The sequence below is a fragment of the Candoia aspera genome, chromosome 3, assembly GCF_035149785.1.
Source record: "Candoia aspera isolate rCanAsp1 chromosome 3, rCanAsp1.hap2, whole genome shotgun sequence".
Taxonomy (NCBI): Eukaryota; Metazoa; Chordata; class Lepidosauria; order Squamata; family Boidae; genus Candoia; species Candoia aspera.
In genome coordinates this window covers 89831528-89856752 of record NC_086155.1, presented here as the reverse complement: position 1 = coordinate 89856752, position 25225 = coordinate 89831528, and the positions used below count along the sequence as shown (strand labels likewise).

The following is a 25225-nucleotide window of genomic DNA, read 5'->3' as shown; positions in this document are numbered from 1 at the left end:
CTAATACTCCTTCCTCCTCCTATTTTCCCCACAACAACCCCGTGAGGTGGGTTGGGCTGAGAGAGAGTGACTGGCCCAAGGTCACCCAGCTGGCTTTCATGCCTGAGGGCATAAATGTGATATTCTTTAAGGTGCTATAAAAGATAACTTGAGAGTTAGTATTTGTAACAATGCTGTGAACAGAATCTTTGCCAAGTGTACAAGCTCATATCTCAGACATTTTGTTGCGCTTATGATGCTGAAGTTAAATTATATTAGTCATTACCGACTTTAAAGTTCAGCACATTTGTGTGACTATTTCACTAAAAATTACATACTGTTCTTATTTGGCAAGTTTTACTATTTTTCTATTACAAAAAGAAGATTAGATATTGGTCATTTAACCATATTTGAGAAAGAACATATTTATTTTTGTTAATTTTCTTTAGTTAAATGAAAAAGACCTTACCCATAAACATATAATGAGCAAATATAAAAACAAGACACATTTAAAAATGATTTATGAGAAGGTAAAACATTCCTAGGCTTTTCATTTTCATTTTTCAAGTATATTGCAGGGTACCAATGTCAGCCTGAGCTCATTTACCAGAATTATTTTCCCATATTACTCCTGGCAAAAAATTAACAGAAGTTCAAAAAGTATGGTTTCAGCTACCTAAAGTGTATAAAGCAGTATCTAAACCATAGTTACCTTTTATTTTAAATTATTATTTAAACTTCTTTGTGATCTTGTGGGGCTTATAAACAATTCTTTATCTATAAAAACAAAGGGAATATACCATTTTGTATGGCACTGCCATTGTCAGAATAAATTTAAGAATAGGGTTATTAACCAGTAAACTGTACCAGCAGAAGATATATAAATCTAAAATATCTCTGAAATTTGAATTTGTGTCAGGTCAGCCTTGCTCCAAATAACACGCGGACTCACTTAAAGGGTTTAAGGATTTCCGGGTTTATTGAAACAGAATGCATGTGGAGAAAAAAGACGGGAATGCGGGTGTGGTATCGGGGTCTCCCGTTTATACCCCGGTGGTGGACCTTGTCCCCCCTCCATCCCCTATTTTCCCCCAAGCCAGGTCCGGATGGGTGATTAGCGTTGGTATGGGTCCGACGATGGGCGATTCGGGCGATCTCCGACGTTCCCCTTTGTCTCCTTGTCTTCGTCCGGTGTAGGTGCGTCCCCCGGGGTAATGGGTGGAAGTTCTTCCAATCTGTTAATGGTTTCCAGATCCTGTCCTAGGTGCGGTTCATTTGTCCTGTTGATTTATTTATGGGTTTGGGTGCTTAAGGGATGATGTGTGTGTTTAAAGGATAATGGTTATCCCTTCCTCTTTCCTGATGTGCATGTTCCCCGTTGTGATGCACTTATGCCTTGCAACGGGGAACATGACATGCTGCCACCCTAAGAGAATTCTAAGGTGCCGGTTTGTCCTGGTATGCTTCGTGGAAGCTTTTGACCAGTCGTTTTGCTGAAATGTTTTGCGCTTGGACCCACTCTGGGTGTGGAAAATGTCGCCATTTGACGAGGTACTGTAGGGTGCCCCTTAGTTTCCTGGAGTCTAGTACCTCCTTAATTTCAAAATGCTGTTGCCTGTCTATCATGATGGGTGGAGGCGGGGGGGTTTCCTTGTGCCATCTTGAAGGGGTGGCCGGTTTCAGCAGGGCACAGTGGAATACTGGGTGTATGCGCCGCAAATTGTGGGGTAGGTCCAGCTTGAAGGTCACTGGATTAATAATTTCTATGATTTGGAACGGTCCAATGAATTTGGGTGCCAATTTCTTTGAGGGCTGTGGGGATTTGATGAACTTAGTGGAGAGGTAGACCCTATCTCCCACTTTGTAGTTCAGTTGTGCCGCCCTGTGATTGTCTGCAAACTTTTTGTATGTAGCTTGCGCGTCTGCGAGGGCCAGCTGGATTACGGGCCAAACCGTGGCCAGTTGTGCCGCCCAGTCATCTGGGGAACAGGGCGGGGTGTCTGGTTGGGGCAGTTCCGGGATTGGCACGAAGTCTCTGCCATAAACCACTTTGAATGGGGTGTGACCTGTGCTCTGGTGCACTGCGTTGTTGTAGGCTACCTCTGCAAAAGGTAGCAGGTCCACCCAATTGTCCTGTTGATAGTTAATGAAGGATCGGAGGAATTGCTCCAGGGTGGAGTTGAGAATCTCCATAGAGCCATCTGTGTGGGGGTGCCAGGCCGTGGAGAGTGCCTGCTTGGTCCCGATAAGTTTTAAAAATTCTTTCCAGAACCTAGATGTAAATTGTGTGCCCCTATCGGTCACCAAATGGGAGGGGGCGCCGTGGAGTTTATAGATATGGGTAAGGAATAGGCGTGACAGCTGTTGCGTGGAGGGAATGGACACGCAGGGTATGAAGTGTGCCTGCTTGGAAAAATAGTCTTTTACCACCCAGATGACCGTTTTTCTTTGGCTGGTGGTAGGTCTACAATGAAGTCCATGGAAATTTCCTCCCAGGGGTGGGAGGGGCTTGCTACTTGCTGCAGCAGTCCCTGGGGCTTCCCCACCTTTCGTTTTGACATGGCACATGTGGGGCAAGCAGCAACATATTCTTTAACGTCCTTTCTGAGAGTAGGCCACCAGAATTGTCGCCTGATTAAATGTAATGTTTTAACAAACCCAAAGTGTCCGGTCGTCTTGTCATCATGGGAGCGGTTTAAAACTTCTGCTTGCAATGTCTCTGGCATGTATAGGTTCTTCTGTTTCCAGCTAGACCGTTCGTAACAGATACATGGTGTTTGTTGGTTTGCAACCATGTATCTGTCTCGAGGGCTTGAACGAGTTGTTGTTGCCAGTTTGGTGAAATTGACCTGCGGCTCCCTCCGTTCGCGGGTGTTCGTGCTGGGGTGCGTTGGGTTCTTGTTTGGCTGCGCGTGACTGCAGGGCAGCCCAGCTGTGTGTCGGTCCACACAGTACCCACAATGTCCGATGCCTGGCTGGCATCCTGAGGCCGTCGGGAAAGAGCATCTGCTAGGAAATTCTTCCTCCCCGGTATGAACTTTAATTTAAAGTTAAACCGGCTGAAGAATTGCGCCCAGCATACTTGCTTTGGGTTGAGGCGTTTTGGAGTGCTGAGAGCCACTAGGTTCTTGTGGTCTATCCAGACCTCGAAGGGGCAGGAGGCCCCTTCTAGGAGGTGCCTCCATGTCTCTAGGGCTGCCTTGACTGCGAACGCCTCCTTTTCCCACACGTGCCATCTCCATTCCATTTCGGAGAACTTGCGGGAAAGGTACGCGCAGGGCTTCAGCTGATTGTCAAAATCTTGCTGAAGCAGGAGTGCTCCGATGGAGAAGTCGGATGCGTCGACTTGCACGACGAAGGGTCTGGTGGGGTCGGGGTGTTGCAGTACTGGCTCCGCTGTAAAGAGGCTTTTGAGGCATTCGAAAGCCCTTTGACAATCAGCTGTCCAGTTCAGGAGCGCCCCCAGGTTCCTTGATTTACGTGTGTCTCCCAGGCCCTTTGTCCGGAGTAGGTCAGTTAGAGGCAGCACAATTTCTGCCAGCCCCTGGATAAAACCCCTATAGAAATTTGTGAAACCAAGGAAACTTTGGAGTTGCCTCCTCGTGCGTGGGCGCTCCCATGCCAGTATGGCTTGGACCTTGCTTGGGTCCATCTCGATCCCCCTTGCCGAGATTCTATAGCCCAGGTAGTCAATTTGGTCCTTGTGAAACTCACACTTGGAGAGCTTGGCGTATAGGTCTGCCTTTCGGAGTTTCCTGAGCACTTGCTTTACTAAACGTTTGTGCTCTTTTTCGGTCTCTGAATATATTAAAACATCGAGATACACAAGCACCCCCTTAAATAAGTGGTCGTGCAGGACCTCATTAATTAACTGCATAAACACTCCTGGTGCCCCCGCCAACCCAAATGGTAAAACTTTATATTGAAAAGACCCCAGCGGGCAGTTGAACGCTGTCTTCCATTCGTCCCCCTCCCGTATTCGTATTCGGAAGTAGGCTTCCCTCAGGTTCAGTTTTGAGAATATCTTGCCAGGTGGGCAAGAATGTCCTTTATTATGGGCAGGGGGTATTTATTTGATATTGACGCGGCGTTCAACCCACGGTAGTCGGTACAGAGCCTCAGTGACCCGTCCTTCTTTTCCCGAAAGAGGACAGGGGCTCCGACTGGTGAGTTTGCGGGCTCAATAAAACCCCGCGCTAAATTTTTATCGACGAACTCCCTTAATGCTGCCAGCTCCTGCTGGGTCATCGCATATATTTTGGGCTTTGGTAGGGGTGCCCCAGGGACTAGCTCTATGGTGCAGTCTGTTTTTCTATGGGGTGGGAGTTTGTCAGCCTCCTTTTCGCCAAACACGTCGGCAAACTCTGCATATCTGGCTGGCAGACCCTCCAGGTTCGCTGCCTCCAGACGCATCGAGGTAGTCGCCGCCCTCCCCATTGCAGCACGGGGAACCCGATCCCCTGTGGGTGCTTGATAGCGCCCATCCGAAAACTTGATTTCCCTGGTTGCCCAGTTTATTCGTGGGTTGTGTTGCACTAGCCACGGGATCTCTAGGGTGATTAGGGGTTGGCCCACTGGTGCCACAATGAAGGGCAGTCTTTCCTTGTGGCTGCCGAGCTGCAGCGCGACTTTGTCCGTGTATTGGGTGACCCCCCCCCCCGCTGAACCATCCAACTGTGTGAAAACAATATGGTTCTGAAGTGGATAGCAGCGGAGGTTTAGCGTGGCCGTCAGGTCCGGGTGCATAAGGCACTTCGAGCAGCCAGAGTCAATTAGTGCCCAGACTTTTTCTGTCTTTCCACCGTGGGTCAGGGTGACCTTCACATATAGGGTGGGACAACTATCACTCACCCCGAAGTCGTTGCGCCTCTTGTTTCCTTCCACCTGTCCTCTGGCGCTCCTTAGGAGAGGTGGCTGGCATTTTCCGCCGGCTCGTCGTCGTCGCTGTCCTCATCTTCGGTGCAGTAGGGGAAGTCCTTTGCCGCGGTTTCACCCATCGCGACTGGCATTTTCCTGGGTGCTGGGTTGGCTTGGTTGTTGCCCTCCCCGAGCTGTCCCTCGCCTTCGCTTTCGGGCAAGCCGCCGCCTTGTGATCCTCCTCCCCGCACCTGAGGCACTGACCCTTTGCGAACCGTCGGTCTCTTTCCTCCTTCCAAGGTTGGGGTCTCGGCTTCGCCAGTCCTGCAGCTGTGCGGGGTCCTCTCGCCGCCTCTGCCTGCTGCGCTTCCCTTTTTGCTTGGAGGAAAGTGTCCTAGGTGTCCTCTGCCTCTCCTGCCAGCCGGATCCACTCCACCAGAGTGTCGGGGTTATTTCTGCACAGTGCCCACCTGAGCACGTTCAGGTTGAGACCCTCCTTGAACTGCTCAATGAGGGTGGACTGGGACCATACTTCGACCTTACCGGCCAGGGCTTGGAACTCCATGGCATAATCTGCCACGGAGCGCTGTCCTTGTTTGAGGGTTTTCAGGGCTCTTTTTGCCCTCTCCCTTTCCAGGGGGTCCCTGAAGTGCAGTTCCACTGCCCAAAGGAATTCATTGCAGTCCTCTAGTTCCGGGGCGCCTGCCTGGCATAACTGGACATACCAGTCGGCGGCCTGTCCTTTAATTTAATTGCTAAGGCATTTACCTTGCCTTTCTCTGTTCGGAAGTAGGGGCCCCATTCCTCCATATAGTTTCTCGCGTTGGTGAGGAAAAAGAGTTTTGTGGGGTCCTCATCGAACTTAACGCTGAAGTCCTTGATCGCCGCTCTCGGTGGGCTCCAAGCCGCATCTGGGCATCGAGGTGTGCTTCGGGCAGTCGGGGCTCCGTGGTCTTGCCGTGGGGACTCCCTCCATCGGGCGTCGGGTGGTGTTGGTGCCATCTCTTGCTGGCTCCCGCTTCGTTCTGGTCGTCTCGCCATCGGGGTGGGAGGGTGGGGTGCAGCCCATCTGGCAGGTTCCTGGAAGCGGACTCTGCCTGGTGCTGCGTCATCCTCTGGACCTCTCCTCCGTCTCTCCAGCTGGTGCGTCTCTGAGGGGGGGGTAAGGGGTGTCGGGCATTTGGTGCCTGGTCCTTCCGCGCCCCGGCTGTGGGATTCGTACGCCTCTGCTAACCTCTGGAGCAGCTGCTGCATCGCCTCCAGCTTCTCCTCGACCGCGCTCAGCCTTGCCGCCATTCGCGAGCCCTTCTTGGTGCGGTCGCCCCTCCGTGCTCTTTCGGTTCTTGACGCCGTGGATGATGGGACGTCTCGCGGTTCCTCCGGGGTTCCAGGCGATCTGGGTGAGGATCCCCCCGTCTCGTTGATGGTGGCCCACGTGCCACGGGACTCACAGGTGGTGTTCGTCGTTGCTTCCCCCTCCGAACTCGATCCCGAGCTCACCTGGTCCTTGCGCCGTCGGGGCCTCGGACACCTTCCGTTCGTGGGGATGGGCGTTCCGTTGCCGGTTGCCGGGTAACCGCCTCGCTGTGAGATGCAATCTTCCATCGCTAGCTTGGTTCCCTCACAGATTGGACCTGGACTGGTGCTAGTGGAAATTTTTTTTTTTTCGATTCCCGTCTTTATGTCAGGGCAGCCTTGCTCCAAATAACACGCGGACTCACTTAAAGGGTTTAAGGATTTCCGGGTTTATTGAAACAGAATGCATGCGGAGAAAAAAGACGGGAACGCGGGTGTGGTATCGGGGTCTCCCGTTTATACCCCGGTGGTGGACCTTGTCCCCCCTCCATCCCCTATTGTCCCCCAAGCCAGGTCCGGATGGGTGATTAGCGTTGGTATGGGTCCGACGATGGGCGATTCGGGCGATCTCCGACGTTCCCCTTTGTTTCCTTGTCTTCGTCCGGTGCAGGTGCGTCCCCCGGGGTAATGGGTGGGAGTTCTTCCAATCTGTTAATGGTTTCCAGATCCTGTCCTAGGTGCGGTTCATTTGTCCTGTTGATTTATTTATGGGTTTGGGTGCTTAAGGGATGATGTGTGTGTTTAAAGGATAATGGTTATCCTTTCCTCTTTCCTGATGTGCATGTTCCCCGTTGTGATGCACTTATGCCTTGCAACGGGGAACATGACAATTTGTCAAATTCAGAATCTACCAAAGATAAGTTTGGTTCTTTCTTCCCCATCTTTTCTGACTGTGAAGATACCCCCCCCCATCACATTTTTTTGAAAAGTTATGTTGTGCTTCCTTTTATTTGTATTTTAAACATTCCCACTCAAGAATTGGGACCTTGGAAACGGAAAATGTACAGTTCAAATTCACATCTAAGACAACCTATAGCTCTATCTGCATCAGTGTATTCAAAGGAACTGGCCACATTGGTCCCCATGATCCTGGCATTTTGCAGGTATTGTTGGACTATAATGGCTAAGTTCCTAGCCATATGGTTTTTGAAAGTTGGCTAAGAATGTTGAGACTTGTAGAACCAACAAATCCAGAGGGTGCTAAGTTGGGAAGAATACTATATAATCAAATATGGGCTAAAATATTACATAATAGTAACATTACAGTAGATGAAATACTGACGCACAGACATTTCTTACAACAGTATAATGTAATGACATTTTACCTGACTGAAAACAGCATGACATGGTTCTGAAATAATAACTTGATTTCATTTTTTTCCCTCTCTTTTTTAAACTCATAAATGAGATTTTCTGTAGACCTTTCAAAAAATTTCCAAACTGTTTTTGTCTTCTCGGCCTGAGTTAAACTGTTGATCTTCCCCTTCTTTACATGTCTCAAATTTGGCATCTAAGCAAAATAAATTCTTACCATATTCTTTTTGGAGCACTTTCTAGCTCTTAACCCTCCAGTTCAGATCTATCATTGTGCAGTACCATGACCAAAGGTGCAGGTCATACAAATAATTTAGATTACTCATGGATCATTATTTAATCATTGCCAGAAATGGAGACAAAAGGCCCCAGGTCTTTTCTTCCATGTTCAAAAGAAGGTGCAGCTACTTAGTATAGGTCCCATCCTTCTTCGTTTTAAAGAAAATGATAGAATAAGTAAGTAAGGATTTTATCTTTCCCCTTCCAATCTATTTTTCATGCTCTAATGTTGCTCTAATGTTGACATCCATTGCAAGATATTGATTCTACAACCCTCCTCACTTTATCTTCCTTTTCATAGATTCCCTTCAGACAAAGTCTATTTCCTGTTAGCGTTGTGTCAAAGGAAATGGATATATCCAAAGCATCCTCTTTTTATATGAATCAGACTTTCTGGTTTAGAACCTATGCAAAGGTTGGAGGGCGGGGGGGTTGCCCAAGCTACTACAAAATTCAGAATTAGAAACTTGTTCAACCTTCCAGGAACAGTAAGATTCCTCACACTATAAAATCTTACAGTGATTTTCAATCTCTTCTCTGTGTCATTCCATGATGCTGTTGTGGAAGCCTGTTTTGTTCTAGAGTAAAGCTTCCTTCAGGCTATATTCATCATCCTAGAGGATACAATTCATGGTCCATTGTAAAGAGGAAGAACATGTTGGTACCCTTGCTGCTAAATGCAAAGCAACATTTGATCACATTTTAAAAACTACATAAGGAAGAAGATATCCAGTCATGGAAATCATAGTTTACAGCTTTGTTTTTAAGTCATCCAAATCCAAACATTTTTTTTTTTTTTGCTCTAGCTTGTGTTATCAGCCAAGAAAACACATGCAAAAATCAAAGGATTTTTTTTCTACCTCTTTTTTTTGCCAAGGAAGGTCATAAATATTGAACCAGTTCCATGTGAAGCCAAGGAAGCTCACCCATCCCTCCTCATTACTGAAATGATATATTTAGGTTTCATGGAATTCTCACTTTGGGCTTAAGAGAAGAATAATTTAACTTAAAAATCTCTTCAATACTGTATAAATGTTGCCTTTGCACAGATTGTTTATGTATGCCAGGCAAGCCATCTGGTTTAATGAAGAGCTATCATCACCAATAAATACTGCTATGTTTGCTTTTGAGACTAGGGATGAAGAGTTTGTTAATTGTTGGCATGTTGTGTTATTTATTGTCACGTTGTTTGTTTATTATTCTTTCCCTAGGTTGAACACCTAACATAATTTCCAATTAAGTATTTTGAAATAGTTTTCCATTAGCATTTCCTGATTTCTCAATGATTTACTTCCAGATTTTTTTTAAAAAGGATGAAATTTTAATTAATAGATACAGTGTTTGTCCGTTAACAAGAAAGACAAGAGTCACTATATGATGTTTTACTTACTAATTAAAAAATTGTAAAGCTATTTGTCTTGAATATTCATAGGGAGAACCTGGAGAAGCTGGTAACCCTGGGCCTCCTGGAGAACCTGGCAAAGGTGTAAGTATTGTTTTTTTCACTAGAATTTGCAAAACTGATTGTAGTGTAGCTTCTCTACACTGCTTTGACATAGTGACACGTTCTGTTTCTTTCTGCCAGAATGTATGGATAATCTCTTTATTTTGCCCATAAATGTATCAGGAAAGGTCTCTTCCTAAAAATGGTGTTTCTGATGCACTTTCTTAGTGATGAAATGAGTTCTGTTTGATTCTTGGCCTATACAGCGAAGATCTTAAGCAGATTTTTTTTTATTTCAAAACTAAGTAGTTCAAGAGTGAGGGTCTGTGAAGCCATTAGTGGACAGCTAGGACCACTGAATGGAGCAGAGCTTAATACAGTGAAAAGATGTGCACAGAAAAGAATATTATTTAAAATAGCATGAAATGAGCACGTTAGAGAAATATAGGTTTTTGATCTTATACACTTAGCCCACCCAAGCATAAAGAATTACACACTTAGACAAAGTAGGTTCAAAAGTAAGCAAAAAAAAAAAGGCTTACTCATTTATTTGGTCCAGTTACATCCATTCAGGAAAAATGATTCTTGTTCTTCTTTCTTTCCCTAAACTGAATTAACCCTTAGCTCTTATTGCTTCTAAAGGCTGCATGCAGACAGGGGTAACCTCCTGACTCTAGGCCCATGTATGGCCCCCAGATTGAAGGAGCAGCAGCAGCATGCTTCCTTCTCAGATGGTAGAAGAAGATAGGACCAAGGAATGTGGGAGGGACAACAAACAGCCTCCTCCAGAAGCACATAATGAATTGCATCCTAGAATGAACTCATCCACATGCTAATGAGGCATGCTGATTTGCTGGGACCTCCAACAGTCTGTTGGTCAGTTTGGATATCTCTGTGATATCTGCCTACCTTTTCTACCTGTTTTTCTGACTCATATCACCACTGAGCCTTTTTTTTAATATTGATCTTGAGAACTGGAATTAAACTGATTTGCTATTGTAATCTTGGCTTACTTGCCCAAACCGTTATTCTGGGTATTTGGACAGGCCCTCCAGTTACTTCTGACTTTTGATCTATAGCTCTAAATTTGTGCTCCATCAGCATTTCCCTTGCATTTACACTCAGATTTTAGTGAACTTCATTAGAGAGACCTATTGCCTGTAGTCCCATTCATCTTGAGGTAGCAGTTTTAATTAATCATAGAACAGGGCTCTTAAATATTAGCATCATAGTTCTACATATAAATTCAGAAAATCTTTTCACTTGATTTATCATGAACAATTCTGTAATTAATTTACAGTCATTTGCACTTCAGCTCATTTTACAACCTGATCAGCAATGGACTTCTTTTCTGAACAGATGCTGTTGGGAAATTTTGGAGTGCTCGCTCCATTTCTCTACCCAGGATATATTGCTTCAAAAACGTTTCCAATAAAAACATGACTGAAGTTTTTATAGATGATTTTTTCTTCCTTACTCATTTTAAGCAATCTATATATCCATTAAAAACGATTCTCTTTTCCAGGGTCCAAAAGGTGAAAGGGGTGAAAAAGGTGAAGCTGGGCCACCAGGAGCAGCAGGACCACCTGGAATTAAAGGACCTCCAGGTGATGATGGTCCAAAGGGAAATCCAGTGAGTGAACTTACTAATAAAAATAAAAATTAAGATGTAATTATAAATATAATTGAGCCCCATTTCATTTTATAAGTGTATTTTTTTCAACACTCTCTAGAACAATTCTGAGTGCTGTCAGGAAGTCCTGCTGTATAATTTCCTAAATTTCTTACTAGTGGTCATGCTTCCTGGATTTATGGAAGTTGTATTCCAAAATACCTTGTGAGCATCAGGTGAACTATTTTTGTTTTAGAGACTGCATCTTTCCACAGCATATATGTTAATAAAAGTTTCTTATTTATGATTACTTATTCCTGATGCTCATCAGTTTTACCTTGTTTTCTCTTTCTGTAGGGTCCTGTTGGGTTCCCTGGTGATCCTGGACCACCTGGAGAACCTGGTCCAGCTGTAAGTATTTTGAAAATAAAAATGCTTTACCAGGTGAAGTGAAACTCTCATTGGCTTCAGTTGATATGGATATGGCCTTTGATTTTGATAAATTTACTCAGTTCTATCTATGTGCTCTGACCAAAACGCTGCTTTGTGGGTCTGAAATTGAAAGTACCTTTCCCCTTCTCTTTTCCAGGATTCAATGTAATGCCTGCCTAAATATTATTTTCATATCAGCCTGTGCAGCGAGTGAGGCACAGAGACTTTCTTGATATCAACTAGTGATTGTATTGGCTTAGTGGAAAATTGAATCTTGATCTCCCTGTTGCAGTACAGTATTCTGATTATTACACCATTCTGGATTTTTGAGGAAGTTAACCAGTATAAAAACATTACATTTCTACAGCTAAAGCTAAACAGAACTTTCCATGAGAGGCTGTCTTGGAATAATATGCAAATCACTGAGATATTTAGACAAACATAGGATATGTATATATAACTAATATTGCTGTCTGTCATAGTTCTTAAAAAGAATTTCTTCTGAGTAGAACATACAATTCAAACATGATAAATTATGTGAATGTTACCATTTTCTTTCCTTCCTTCCCTCCCTCCCTAGGGAACTGATGGTACAGGAGGGGAAAAAGGTGAAGATGGTGATCCAGGCCAACCTGTAAGTAATGTCTGTGCAAGAATAATCCTGTTGATTGTATTGTATTAATTGAGGATGGTGGAGATTATATTCCAATCTCATCAGAATTGTGTGGGGAAAGTAAATCTATGAGAAAGCCAAGTGTTCATTAAGTTCTGTCTTCTAGGATTGAAAGTTCCCTTGTAGAACAACTCAAAGCAGTTGCTCATGGATTTTTTTTCCCTATTTATCTATAGGGAAAATTGATAAATAAGCATTTGAGGAAGCAGTTAGCATTAATACAACCTTCTGCAGTTTCCTAAGTGGAGACCCTTCATACTTCTGCACAAGTCAAGTACACATGCCTATATTTTCCTAGTACAGATTGTCCTTGACTTACAACCACAGTTGGGACCAGAACTTCAGTTGCTAAGTGATGTGGTTGTTAAGTGAGGCATTGCATGATCATGCCCGATTTTATGACCTTTTTGCCATGTTCTTTAAGCGAATGGTTGTTAAGCAAATCTGGCTTCCCCCATTGAATTTGCTTGTTGGAAGCTGTCTAGGACGGTCACAAATGGCAATCACATGACCCAAGGACACTGCAACCATTGTAAATACATGCCGGTTCCCAAGTGCCCGAATTTTGCTCTTGTGACCATGGGGGCACTGGATGATCATAAGTGTGAGGACCAGTTGTAAGTCACTTTTTTCAGCACCGTCATAACTTTAAATGGTCACTAAATGAATGGTCGTAAATCAAGGACTACCTGTATACATTTGCTGGCTTTCTTATCTAATATCAGTTAATGACAGATGCCTTGGTTGCTAAATAAGTATATACATAATCTTTGCACAGGTTATTTTAGCAATCCTGTTTGAAAGTGGGTAATTTGGGTATTTTATCATTTCAGGGACCACCAGGCCCTTCTGGTGAAGCAGGTCCCCCTGGCCCTCCTGGAAAGAGAGTAAGTCATGTTTCTCTAGGCATGATTTTTAGTTTGCTTGGGAGAATCTCGTTATTTTTTTGTTTAAACATGTACAGGTTTGGAAAGGGACTATCAATAAGAGAGGTATAACCAGTGTTTCTCAACTTTGGCAGCTTGCAGATGGGTGGACTTCAACTCCCAGAATTCCCCAGCCAGCAAGCAAGCTGCCAAAGTTGAGAGACACTGGGTGGAACAATTTAGGTAGAGTCTATTTGTACTGACTCAAGTGTTCATTAATATGTGGGAAAACTCTTTTTCCCTTTTAAGAGTTTTTACCATCTGTTACTAAGATTCTTGTGCCTGCCAGATTGCCATGTGTTTAGTATGCTAAATTTCATCTGACTTGTAACAACATGCACAATTTATTTCACACTTCATCTCATTGCCCCCAATACAGGCAGAGGTGCTGGAGGAATTTTTTTATCTGGGAATTTGGCAACTTTCATATGTATGGACAAAATTCAGCTATCATGCCATATTTTGCACTTCTTTGAACAACTTGACAATTTAAATCTATCCAAGTATTAATTTAAATTTATAAAATGCATATTTTGAACATTGTTTTTTGCAACATAACTTAACGCAGATACAGAATGGAGTCATGAAACCACATGAAAGTGACATGGACAAGAAGTAAGCAGAATGATCCATCCCTAAACAAGGCGTACCAACTACCTAGAGCAGGTTTTCACCCTGCATTCTTGCATCCTAGAGAAGTAAAACAGATTTTCAAAACACAAGGCAAATCATAACAGCTTTGGAACTTTGTTCCGCATAGTGAATGCACAGTCTTGACAATTATATCTCTTTGGAGAAATATAGTCTATTCTGTGTTCTCCCCACTTTTCCCCCAATATAGTTTCAAGAAACTCAGTATATAGGTATTATATGCCACCAATCATAGCAAATTTTAATGTAACACAATTAGCAAATTCATGAACAGGTGTTCTGTTGTTTTATTTAGCCAGAAGAGATTCTCCCTTAGCATTTCTAATGAAATGATTGTAAAGAAAATCAACCTGATCTAGGTGCATTCTTATGGAAAAGCATCTTATATTTGTCAAGAAAACATCGTGAAAGTGGCGTCCCTCCAAAGGTCAGATATGACTCGGTGCTTGCTTAGGGGACCTTTCACCTTTCACCACTTTCAAAAACCTAGATTACCAGGTAGATGTGATATGATACGTTGTGCTCCTTTGTGTTTTTCCTTACATTTACTAAGAACGTAGCATGTGATATGTTTTGAAAATGTGTGGTTTCCATGCATACTTATTAAAATTGGGCATTCATTGTGGGAAAAGGTACATCAGAAGTCTTTTGGGACCCACTGACCTCTATCGCAGTAACTGCACTTAAGTAAAGTTCATCAGCAGGGGTGGTAGTAAACAATTATTCTATGTTAGAGCAGCATCAACAGTACTTTGAAACAGTAATTTATTTCAGTACGTTATATATGGAGAGTAAGCCAATTTTATATTTTAGGAGACCCCAGTGCAAATGAATGATTATTTAGCTCCTCCTGCTACATCTTTTTTTTCTAGGTCTGACACTCTGAAAAAGAAAAAAAGGCAGTTGCTTGTTTAGTGAATGATAATTCATTTCAATTATGGCAACAGGATTTGATCCATTTAATTAGTATATTAATCAACAAAACTTAGCTGATTTATCTATGCAGAAAATTCTAGTAAGACAATGAGGGGACACATTTTAATCAGCAGGGCTATGACTTTAGGGTATGCTCTTTTTTTTAAGCATTGTTTGGTTCTGGTGTTTTACCAACCAGAGTAACAATTAAAATCTGATAAATGATGCCTCCTTCTCCGACTCTGAGAGTAGTTTTTGTTTGCTTATATAATAAATTATCATATATCTGCACAATATGATGCTGAAAGGCCTCCTGGTGGGAAAATGAAGTTAGCTGGTGCCCTCAGCATCTGCCTTGTTCTGTGTAATGGTTTAGCATGCCTGGTTATGCCAAATATTAATCAAGCACAGTGCAGTTCAACCCCATTGAGCATGTTACTGGGACATTTGTCCCAGAAGGACAACCATTTTGCCAAGGTTACTGAATAGCTGATTCCCTGCACTGGCCACATTATTGCTTTTAGGTATTTCCTACTCTATTGTCCTTTGAAAGGTAGTGGTATACCCCAGACTCTCAGGTCTCTTACTGAAATTCTTAATGCAAAGAAGACTGTGGCTGAGATGCCACAATATTTTATTTTCCCTGATCTCCCTGGGCATGGCTATACATGACCTCTTATGTTTTATCTATCAGCTCTGCCTTTTTGTGTGTATTGAGATAGGCAGAGGCAGTACATGCTAAAAGAGTGCTTCTCTTTGATGAAACTTCAAAGCATCCCTTTGAAACTGCTTCATGATGCAACAGTGGTGTCTTACTTCAAAAAGTAAGACACACACACACACAAACACCCACACACACACACTCACACAGAGAGAGCTTCATTCTGGTCTGCTTCTGTCTTCTCCTTATGGAAACTCACATTATGGGAGAAAGCTAAGTGGAACCTTTTTCAACAAGCATTGCAGGAGAAAATCAAGAGGAAAGGAAGAACCAAAAGACCAGTCTATATACAATAAAACTCTACCAATCTAGGCAGCTTCAACATAGGCTACAGGCAATCCTGAAGTTGTCCAGCCTGGAAGTTCTTCAGATAGTGCTGTAGGAGAAGGCAGAGAAAAGCCTGTTCAACAGTACTGGCCTTAAATAATTCAAGGTCATGGAAATTGCTTTGTTGAGGTGAATCAGCTGGCTTCCTTGTTTCAGCAAACAAATCAGGACACTTCTACAACCTGAATCACTTCATTGAAGTGAATCTTTGTTGTTTCATATAGATGTAAGTGTTACCGCACTGGTGATTTAAAGCATTACTCAGCCATTGCTGTGACAATAGAAAGTGTGATTTCTTTAATGATATATTGCCACAACAATGGTTGGATGACACTATAAATTGCTGATGGGGAAATGATCATGGATGCATGGTAATTGTTACTATGGAGTACAAAACTTAATTACAAGAACAATAAGAGGAAGAGTACATACAACAAGGAAACACTTTAAAGGGCCATTAAGAGAAGCATATTATCTTTCTACTAAAACTCTTGAGGAAGGCTACAAATTATTAGGTGAAAAAAGCAGGAAGAATAAACATTTGCTTAATTTACCATAGTTTTCTGATTTTTCAAAGCACAAACTATAATTAAAAGCTTTAAAATGAGTCAGGATATTACATTGACTTTAAACTCTAGTTTAATTGCTAGGCTTGTTCTGAAATTGAAAATCATAACTTCCATTTTCCAAATGGAAAACTAATAAGTGCTTTCCACTTTCCGCTATGAGGTGAACAGCAAAAAGGCTCTATGGTTGTTGTACATAGTTTTACTAAATAAGCTAAGATTTGACCTTGTAACCTGAGCGGCTAAAATTGTAAAATAATAAGTTGCCATGCATGATATATATCAGGTTGCCAGATGTGTGATTCATTCTTGTGTGATATCTTTATTGCAAAAGTTGTATTCATCGTTCATATTCATTATTCTCCAAGGCTTTGGCTAGGATGGATGGAGCCTCTTGTTGCATGCATGCTATGTGTATTGTTAAGTGGATTTGCCATTTTGTTCATTGCTGCATGTTTTGTTGTTTGATGGTATTTTGATGTTCTTGTGTTTATTTTTTAAATTTATTTATGAAACTAATTTATATAGCCTCCCATCTCACAAACAGCAACCCAGAGTCTATTGGAGTCAGGTGATGTCTAAGTTGAATAAAATAAGTACATTAATAAAATATAATACCTAAAAAAAATAAAATTGTGTGCCTCAAAAAGAGAAGAGAAGATGACATTGCCATAAAGGAAATTCAAATTTCTTTTCTAGACAGATGACAATTAGTAGTATTGCTAATTGCTAATATATTCTAATATTTATTGCCAATATAATCTCATTTCTCACTAGAGGAACAAGACAGGTGCTTGGGCAATAAGCTGGATGGGTAGTATCCATAGCAGTGCCACATACTGAGGAAAGAGTTAGGGTTAGGAACTTCATTCCCATAATCTCTAGTAGAACATTTAGAGACTACTAACATTTCAAGATGATAGGCAATCATGGGGTCTGTAGGGGAGCAACGAGACAAATGACCTCACCTGTGGCATGATGCCATCGTGCAGGTTATGTGAATTACATATTGGATTTACTTTGCAGTCAAGATGCGACTGATGCAAATTAAATTATTTGGGTCATTTGTGTAATAGCATTATGCTGCATGTGATGTCATTGTGGCTTCAACCAGATGCCTATGGAAGCCCTGATGAAGGAAGACAGCTTACATATACAGTATGTAGAGCTTGAGATGTTTGGAGGCTCACAGAAGGAGGGAAGTTGTCCCTTTATCCCATTTTGCATATAATGCGGTTCACTTTAATCAGTTCAGCTTGGAGTATTGTGAAAGGAAGGGAAAGTGCTTCCCTGCACTTGAGTGTGTGGTTTAGACGACACATTAATTTTCAACACATTGTTTTAAATGGAGTTTATCCTAAAGTCAGCTCATGGTGTAAGATGGAATAATGTTTAGTGCCAAATAAAAAGTAATGACTTCGAAAAATAATGTTTCAGGAACACCCAAAAAGTTGATAGGCCTGCAATTATCCTACTATCATTAGTCTTTTTGAAGACTAATAGATACGCATCCTGAATAATCTCTGCAGGCATGTGAACATCTAAACCTTATTTGTCAGGCAATTAGCTGATTTTTAACAGTTTTTAAAACGTACAGCAGCATTAAATGTAAGCTGTAATCTATTTAGCAAAATGAGATAAACCGTTCTATATAATAGGCTTGAGTGAACTGACATGCTTAATTAGTTTTATCTATTTTACACAATAATCTATTTGTTCCTCCAATTTACTGAACATTTATAATGCTGGAAACAATTACAGTGGTATTAGTAGCCTTTTCAACAGAATTGGAATAAGACTCACTTGAAGATTCAATAATGAATACATTTATTACAGTGAAGCCAAAAGATTTCTTTTCCAATATATTTTTGTTACAGTCAAGTCCAAGACAATAAAAGAAAATGTGCAACATTTAATTATTTTTTTTAAGACGTCAGGAACCTACGTTTCTTATTGCTTTTGTGGACCTTTTGTGATAAAGGTCAGGGGAACTCTTGAGCCATGTAAGCAAAGAGGCTTTGGAATACTTAGGTATGCCTCATCAATTCAGGGTAACCTTTTCACTGTCATTAACACCCATCCAAAGTCATCATCTCCCATTCCATGTCCAGAAGCCAAGTAGACTAATTGAATTTTAGGGCACTTTAAGTAACCCACTGTTACCACCGCCAAACAATCCCTAACTCTCACAATTTTTCCTCAGTGGCATGAGATTGCTCCAATTGCAGCCATTGCAAAATGTCCAGAGACAATGTGTGTGCTACCAATGAGAGGGCATTGAAATACCCCGCAGCTAGTAGTCCCCTCTCTATCTTTCCATCTCTGCATTTGCTGTTGATAAGGAAGCAAACAAAAAACACCAGTCTGGCTGGGAAAAACCCTTGATACCTTCACAGCCAAGGATAACTAACAGCAAGAGAGCTGGGAGGTGGGGATGAATTCCTACTACCAGGAAAATAATCTGCACCCAGTCTTATGTAAGTATCAAAAAGTGCAGTACAGAAATTTTGCCATTTGAAGTTTTGAGTTGCCAGGCCAGAAGAAAATCAATTTGGTTGCCCATCAGGGATACTGATGCAAAAATTCAGGGCCATGGTACCACTGAGGCAGCAGCACCAATGCCCCATGTTGAAGTGCTCAATTCCCAACATTGGCCACAAAACAATATTCCTCCAACTAAGTAGGGAAGGGCATAGAAAAAAATTCTCCAAGCTTTTCATTGAAAACATTGTTTTAAAAAACTGTTATTAATGTCAGCACAGCTTATTTTATTTTATTTTTCTGCCAAATCCCATTGAACTATCAGTAGTTGATAGATAAAACATCCGCAGTATGTAAATAATAAAATATCTATTGTAAGAATTAAAAGAAAAAAAGATACTGTCAAGCTCCTATAGCAGTGCAAGACTAAGAAAGCAAGATTCACAAAGGATTCTCATTAATGCCAGGAAAAAGGGATTAGGTTACAAAAACATGGAAAGTAGATAAATATACTCCATTCACTCATTTATTAGTGAGTGTTTTAAGACCTCTGTGAGTTGTCTGATCTTTCTCATTAATTCTCTGATGGACAGACTGATGCCTCCCTTAAGAAGTAAGGCTGAAATGTCCATGTTCTCCTTGTCTGCAATGTTTTGAAAACCTCTGTCTTCTTTCCCAGATTCAGAGAATTCTCCTACATGTACATAAAACATCCATAGTAACTCTAGTTTAAAAATTAAATTACAGTGACACCCTAATACCTCAACAATACATTCAACTTAGATGTCATCCTGCCAGTCCATGAATGCTCTTCAAAACAGCTCAGTTTTGAGTATCCTAAATGAAATCAAGATGGAAGCTAGCCTGATTTCAGCCAGGAAGCGATTTAAAACATAGTAGCTGCTACCAAGAAGTAGCATTTCTATGGCTCAGCCCCCCTCAGTTTCTCCTAAACTGGAGAAAAAGTTCTTGGTTGCAGTATTAGTCATCAAAATGTGACAAAACTGATTGGTACTGTCATCATTAGCAGGGAACGCCACATATGATACAGGTATGACTAAGGCTAGTAACTTACCTTCTTTTTCCTTCCTTTGCTAAAAAACATTATGTGAAAACCTTGATTAACCAAAACCATGATGAGTTGTGGAGGTCTGTGGGCCCATCTGCTGATGAACATGGCATATGGAAAAGTGTATTTTAGAATATAGAAGTGAATGTTAAATGCTACAGAATATGAATTAACAAATGGGAGGGGAGGGGAGGGAGGAGTATTTGTGAAAGGGGAAAGGATATAATGGTTTTGAGTGAAGGTCACCTCTTTTTCTGGATTAGGTTTGATAGATATGTTAAGGAAAATGAAGATGTAGGTTTAACTTTCATATATAATTAAAGGGCTAAAGTGTATGCCATAAATTTGGAATCAGTGTCATCTAGATTGCTTTGGGAGCATACAAAAGCAAAAATTCATAGGCTGGTGATCATTGTATGTTATTGCTCACTGAATGGTGATAATAAAAGAACCACAGATGAGCTTGGGGGAAAATAGTGTAATATTCTGAATGAAAACAATTCAGGGAAAAAATTATTCCATTAGATGACATGAATGGATGAGTGAGAATGAGAGAAGGTGCAAAAAAATGATCGAGCCATTCAGAGACACATACAAAAGATGATTGTCGAAGGACTGTATGCTTAGAAAAAGGTCTATTTCAAATTCATGGCTGAAGCATAAGTCTGTGTTCATATGGTGTACACATGGAAAGGGAAAAATATAAATTTAAAAGTATGATTGGTTTTATTGTTTGTAATGAAAGTTTGAATAAAACAGTGATATATGCAAAAGTGGCAAGAAGTTCTGATTATGATAGAGGTCATTATTTAGTAGTGTGAAGAGTGGATCTTGGAAAATAAAGTGAATGGAACTAAGAATAAAGTTCCACTCAACTTTAGAATAATTTCACTATTTGGGATGAAACTGAAGTAAAGGAGTGCAGGAAGAAGTATTTTAAAAATTGCTATGATAGTGATAGTGATATAATGAACAGTGAATGTATAATGTTTTTTTTCCCCAGAAAAAAAGTTATGAAGTTGTATGTGCTGGGAGAACATTGAAAAAGAATAAGGCTGCAGGTGTAGATGGTGTAACTGGAGAAATATTAAAATATGAATATGGTTTGCTTATAAAGTAGTTATGTGACCTATTTAAAGTGTGTGTGAAAATTGCATCCGTGTCTGATGATTGGAAAAATGCCATGATTTTTCCTTTATACAAGTGAAAATGAAAGGAAACAAGTGTAAGTGCAAAATGTGTAAGGGATTTGTTTGTTAAGTGAGCCTTGGTAGTTACTTGGCAGGATTCTCACTGAAAGATGCAAGAGCTGACCCTAGCAACATTTGGGAAGTGCAGTTGGCCTTTTACTGGGGTGGGTATGTGTAGACCAGATTTTTATTCTTTAGCAGGGTATTCAGAACTATATGAATGTAAGAAATAAAGGTTATTGCCTTGGTAGAAGTAAAGCGTAAATAGAATGCTGAGCAAATTTTTCAGCACTCAGCTGGGAATAATGTTAGAATGTGTAAGGTAAAGGTAAAGGTTTCCCTTGACGTAAAGTCCAGTCGTGTCCGACTCTAGGGGGCGGTGCTCATCTCCGTTTCTAAGCCTTAGAGCCGGCGTTGTCATAGACACTTCCAGGTCATGTGGCCAGCATGACTCACGGAACGCCGTTACCTTCCCGCCGAAGCGGTACCAATTAATCTACTCACATTTGCATGTTTTCGAACTGCTTGGTGTGCAGGAGCTGGGACTAGCAACGGGAGCTCACCCCGCTGCGCAGTTTCGAACCGCCGACCTTCCGATCGACAGCTCAGCGGTTTAACCCGCAGCGCCACCGCGTCCCTAGAATGTGTAATAACCCTTTTATTGTTTAATGTATTTATGGATAAATATATAATGAATGGTTATGATATTAAAGACATGCTGGTCAGGAAAATGAATACATGTATGCTTTTGCTTTCAGACAATGACATTTTCGTTGAAAATCTAAATATTTACAGCAAATGTTCGGATGTATGATACAAGGAGGCGCATTGAAAATCGTAATAATTGTGTTGAATGGAAAGTAGCATGAATAAGTTAGAAATAATTGAAGAAAATTAAAGCTGGTAGATGAACTTGTGTACCTTGGTGAAATGTTTATTAAAGATAGGGAAATAGGTGGAGAAATTGTAAGCTAGGCAAATGCTGATAGAAAGGTATTGGATAGTTTGTGGTCCATTATGAGGAATCAGTCTTTGCCAGAAGAAGCCAAATGGCTGTGTATAAGAGCATATTTCTGCCAACTTTGTTATAAGGAATGGAGAATTGGAAATGTCTGAAAAAAAGTAGAAAACTGAATGCAGTGAAATGGATTACTTAAGAAGTGGGTGTGGTAAGACAAGAAGATATAGTGTCAAGAATTAATGTGTGTGAATGAATGTGGATTGAATACAAAAATGAATTACCAGTGCGATATAATTGTGTTGAAGAATTATATTGGTTATATAAAGGATCAAATATTCAGAGAGAGATAAAGGGAAAGTGAATGGCAAAAGAGGAAAGGGAAGAACCAAGAAAGTCAAGTTTGGATGAAGTAATGAGAAGTTTAAAATGTGAGAGGAAAGAAGTTTAAAGAACAAAAAGCAACATATGAATTGATGTATAGATATGGTAGAAGCAAGAATGGTGTCAAGACTTCATACCAGGTACAGCTATAAAACTCTCTCTCTCAGCTCTGTATTCCCAGACTGACACAAGAAGTGTTTCTGTAGAGAATTTGGAAGACATGCATGTGAAAATGTTGATACATATGTCCGTTGCAAGGTTCATATCCTGGACCTCGTGGTGGTCCAGGGCTGCCTTTTCAAGTCAATGGATTTGTAACTGCCTTTTTCCCAGCCTGGAAACTTTCTAGTATCTGTCCCTCGTTTGCAAACTGGTCTCCCTGGTTTGGAAATTAGGGGCTCTCACTTCACCAGCCTCAACCCTCCATAGAAAGATATGGAGAGGTATGGTGAATTATATTGTTATAAACTAGATTTAGTTTTTCTTTTCCTTGTAATTCCCTTTCTTCACTGTTTCTCACTCTTTTCTATGCTTTGTACAATGTTGCTTACTCCAAGTATGTGGGGTACATTTGTACATTAGGTATGTATGTTCTCTGATCTTCTGCTTCACATTTCTTTTGCTTACTCCTTGTTTGAACTGTGGGTATGGTTTTTTTTACTCCAGAAGGGAATAACTGGATGGATGGATGGAGACAGATAGAGAGATACTAGAGAGAGAGAGAGAGAGATGTATGTATGCATTTTTTATAGCTATCAATGTAATTAATAGCAACTTTACTAAAACTTGCCTTTGGGCCAGCCTGCAGTCACATAGGCTGAGGGGAGCACTGGAGGAGAATAGGAAAGGGATTTGTTGAGTCCAAATTTTGTGGCTGTTGTAGTTCCTTTTAAATTGGCCAGGCAAGCTCACCACTTGCATGACTTACACAGTACTATCGGTTCTAAGAAGCAAATGTGCTTCTAATTCACATTTGTCTTTGCTGATTAGAAAGGAAGATGTATCCTCAGCTGTTTATATGAATAGTGCTAGCTAAGGAGAAATATGAGGGCAAAAGCTAATGCACTGTAAATAGGCAAATGCTTTATACCACTTTGCAGTGTTCTTGAAGTATCCAAAAGGTAGGAGTACTTCTTGATTCAAATGAAAATGTTCTTAGAAATCACAACTCTTTCAGGCTTAATTTTAGTGATTGGTAGCACTTTTACCACAATAGATCTGCGGTGTATACAATTATGTTTGGTAAAAAATACGGAATCAGGAATAGTTCAGTGAATAATGCATGGCCCCCCACTTCTTGGCTTTAAATGTTTTGTTTTGTTTTAAAATCCAGAAATAGACTTTTTTTGGCAGAGAACCACATCCAAATTACCTGGTAAATTAGTTTGTTGTGGTTTTTAGATTACATGTTTATGTGAAGTCTCAATGTTCTGTAAGGAAATCTGTCTTGCACTGAAATTCCTTGAAAAAGGAAGAAATACCATATGTGTGTGAGGGTGTGCACGTGTCTTACCCAACCTTTTTAATAACACAGTTTTGTGAAACTGCCCATTTAATAAAGGAAAGCCAGTTTTGTATCTAGCCTTAGATTTGATAAATGTTATATAATCATCACTTCCCAAGTGCTTATGAAGTTTAAAGCAGGACCTTGGGCAAGTCACTGACGAGGTTCAACCCATCATGCTGACCATGGCTTCTTTAATCATAGTGTTCAATAAGTCACAATTGTTTGACTTCATGTAACATGCTAAGTTCCAAATCAGAGTTTACAAACAACAGTTTCTAGGCTCACACAGCACACTAAATCAAAATCAGAAATCAAATCAACATTGCCTAGGTGCTGAAGTCATCAGTGTCCATCATAGTTTGCATATGATCAGTTTACCCAGCAACAAATGATGGTACTTGTTTTATTTATTACAATTAGAAGTCAGTTCATAAAGCATAATACTTTATGTACAGGGTAAAAAGTAGAACCATTAACAATGTAAAAAAAAAATACAAATCCTGGTACTTCATATCAGTGTATGGATCACCACCTTCTATTAATAAATATATGTTAAATGTTTAATTATAAATAATATTTTAATCTACGGTTTTAACCAAGTGCTTGCTAATAAATAGTATTTTAATAAAACACCAGACATAGCTTCATTTGTCTGGTTAGGAAAATCAGGAAGGGTGTTGATAACTTTTGAAAACGTACAAGTCTTGGCTTTTTCTTTTTACAGAAGCATGGCTCTCAACTCAGAAGTGATTTCTTCTTTGTATCACTTTTGGGAAAGACCATATAATCACACAGTTTATCATCTGGATAGGTGACAGCATAGAGATGTCTTCCCAAACCTCTTCCTGTCTAGATTTCTTGGGTCTACAACTCCCAGACTTTGGCCATACCTGCTGAGGAATTCTGAAACTTGCAGGTCCAGTACATCTGGGGGGATCAGATTGGGAAAGTCTGATAGACTATCACATTTTGCAATACTTTGGCAGCAATAATAACTGTTTTGAACAGCTTTCCAAAAATTAAACTGCTAAAGAGAAGTTAGGAAACAGATGGTTGGATGGTTTCAAAATCTAGTCAAAATTTATCTTCAATGAGCACTTTCTATATTGAACTGCTGACTTCCTCTCCAATTGTTGCAGTATTCGTATATACTTATTTTGTTCACCGTATTTTAGACAAATGAGTAAGGAATTAGTTCTTTCCTTCTTAAGGTAAGAATTTGTGTCCGTATAGGTCCTACTCCACCTTGTACCTCTATTTTCCAAAAGACAAAGACTGCTATTCCTTGTCTTCTTGTTGAAAAATCCCATGTTAAATTTTCAAGGAATTTCAGGTTTCTTTAGAATTCAGTACAGGATTCAAGGTGAATTAGTGGTCTATGAAAATGGATTTAGATTCTGTATAAAATGGACCATCCTAATTTAAATATTTGGATCCTGGACAAACATTCTTGGTCTGGTAAATTTTAAACATTTTAAATATAATGTAGAAAAGTCTAACATCTGGAGAATGAGAAAAATCTAGCAATGATTTATCCTGGGTTGGGTTTATTCCATTTTGCAGGGGGAAAATATATTGCTACCT

The 25225-nt window shown here is 40.8% G+C and overlaps 1 protein-coding gene across 1 annotated transcript in view; it reads left to right on the top strand.

Annotated features, from left to right (window-relative positions):
* The window catches only part of COL11A1 (collagen type XI alpha 1 chain), a 256753-nt gene that overhangs the window by 201242 nt on the left and 30286 nt on the right, over positions 1-25225 (top strand). Inside the window, exons 49-53 of the mRNA XM_063299875.1 lie at positions 9218-9271; positions 10755-10862; positions 11199-11252; positions 11854-11907; positions 12780-12833. Of these exons, the coding sequence (XP_063155945.1) occupies positions 9218-9271; positions 10755-10862; positions 11199-11252; positions 11854-11907; positions 12780-12833 (324 nt within the window). The remainder of the gene's footprint in view (positions 1-9217; positions 9272-10754; positions 10863-11198; positions 11253-11853; positions 11908-12779; positions 12834-25225) is intronic.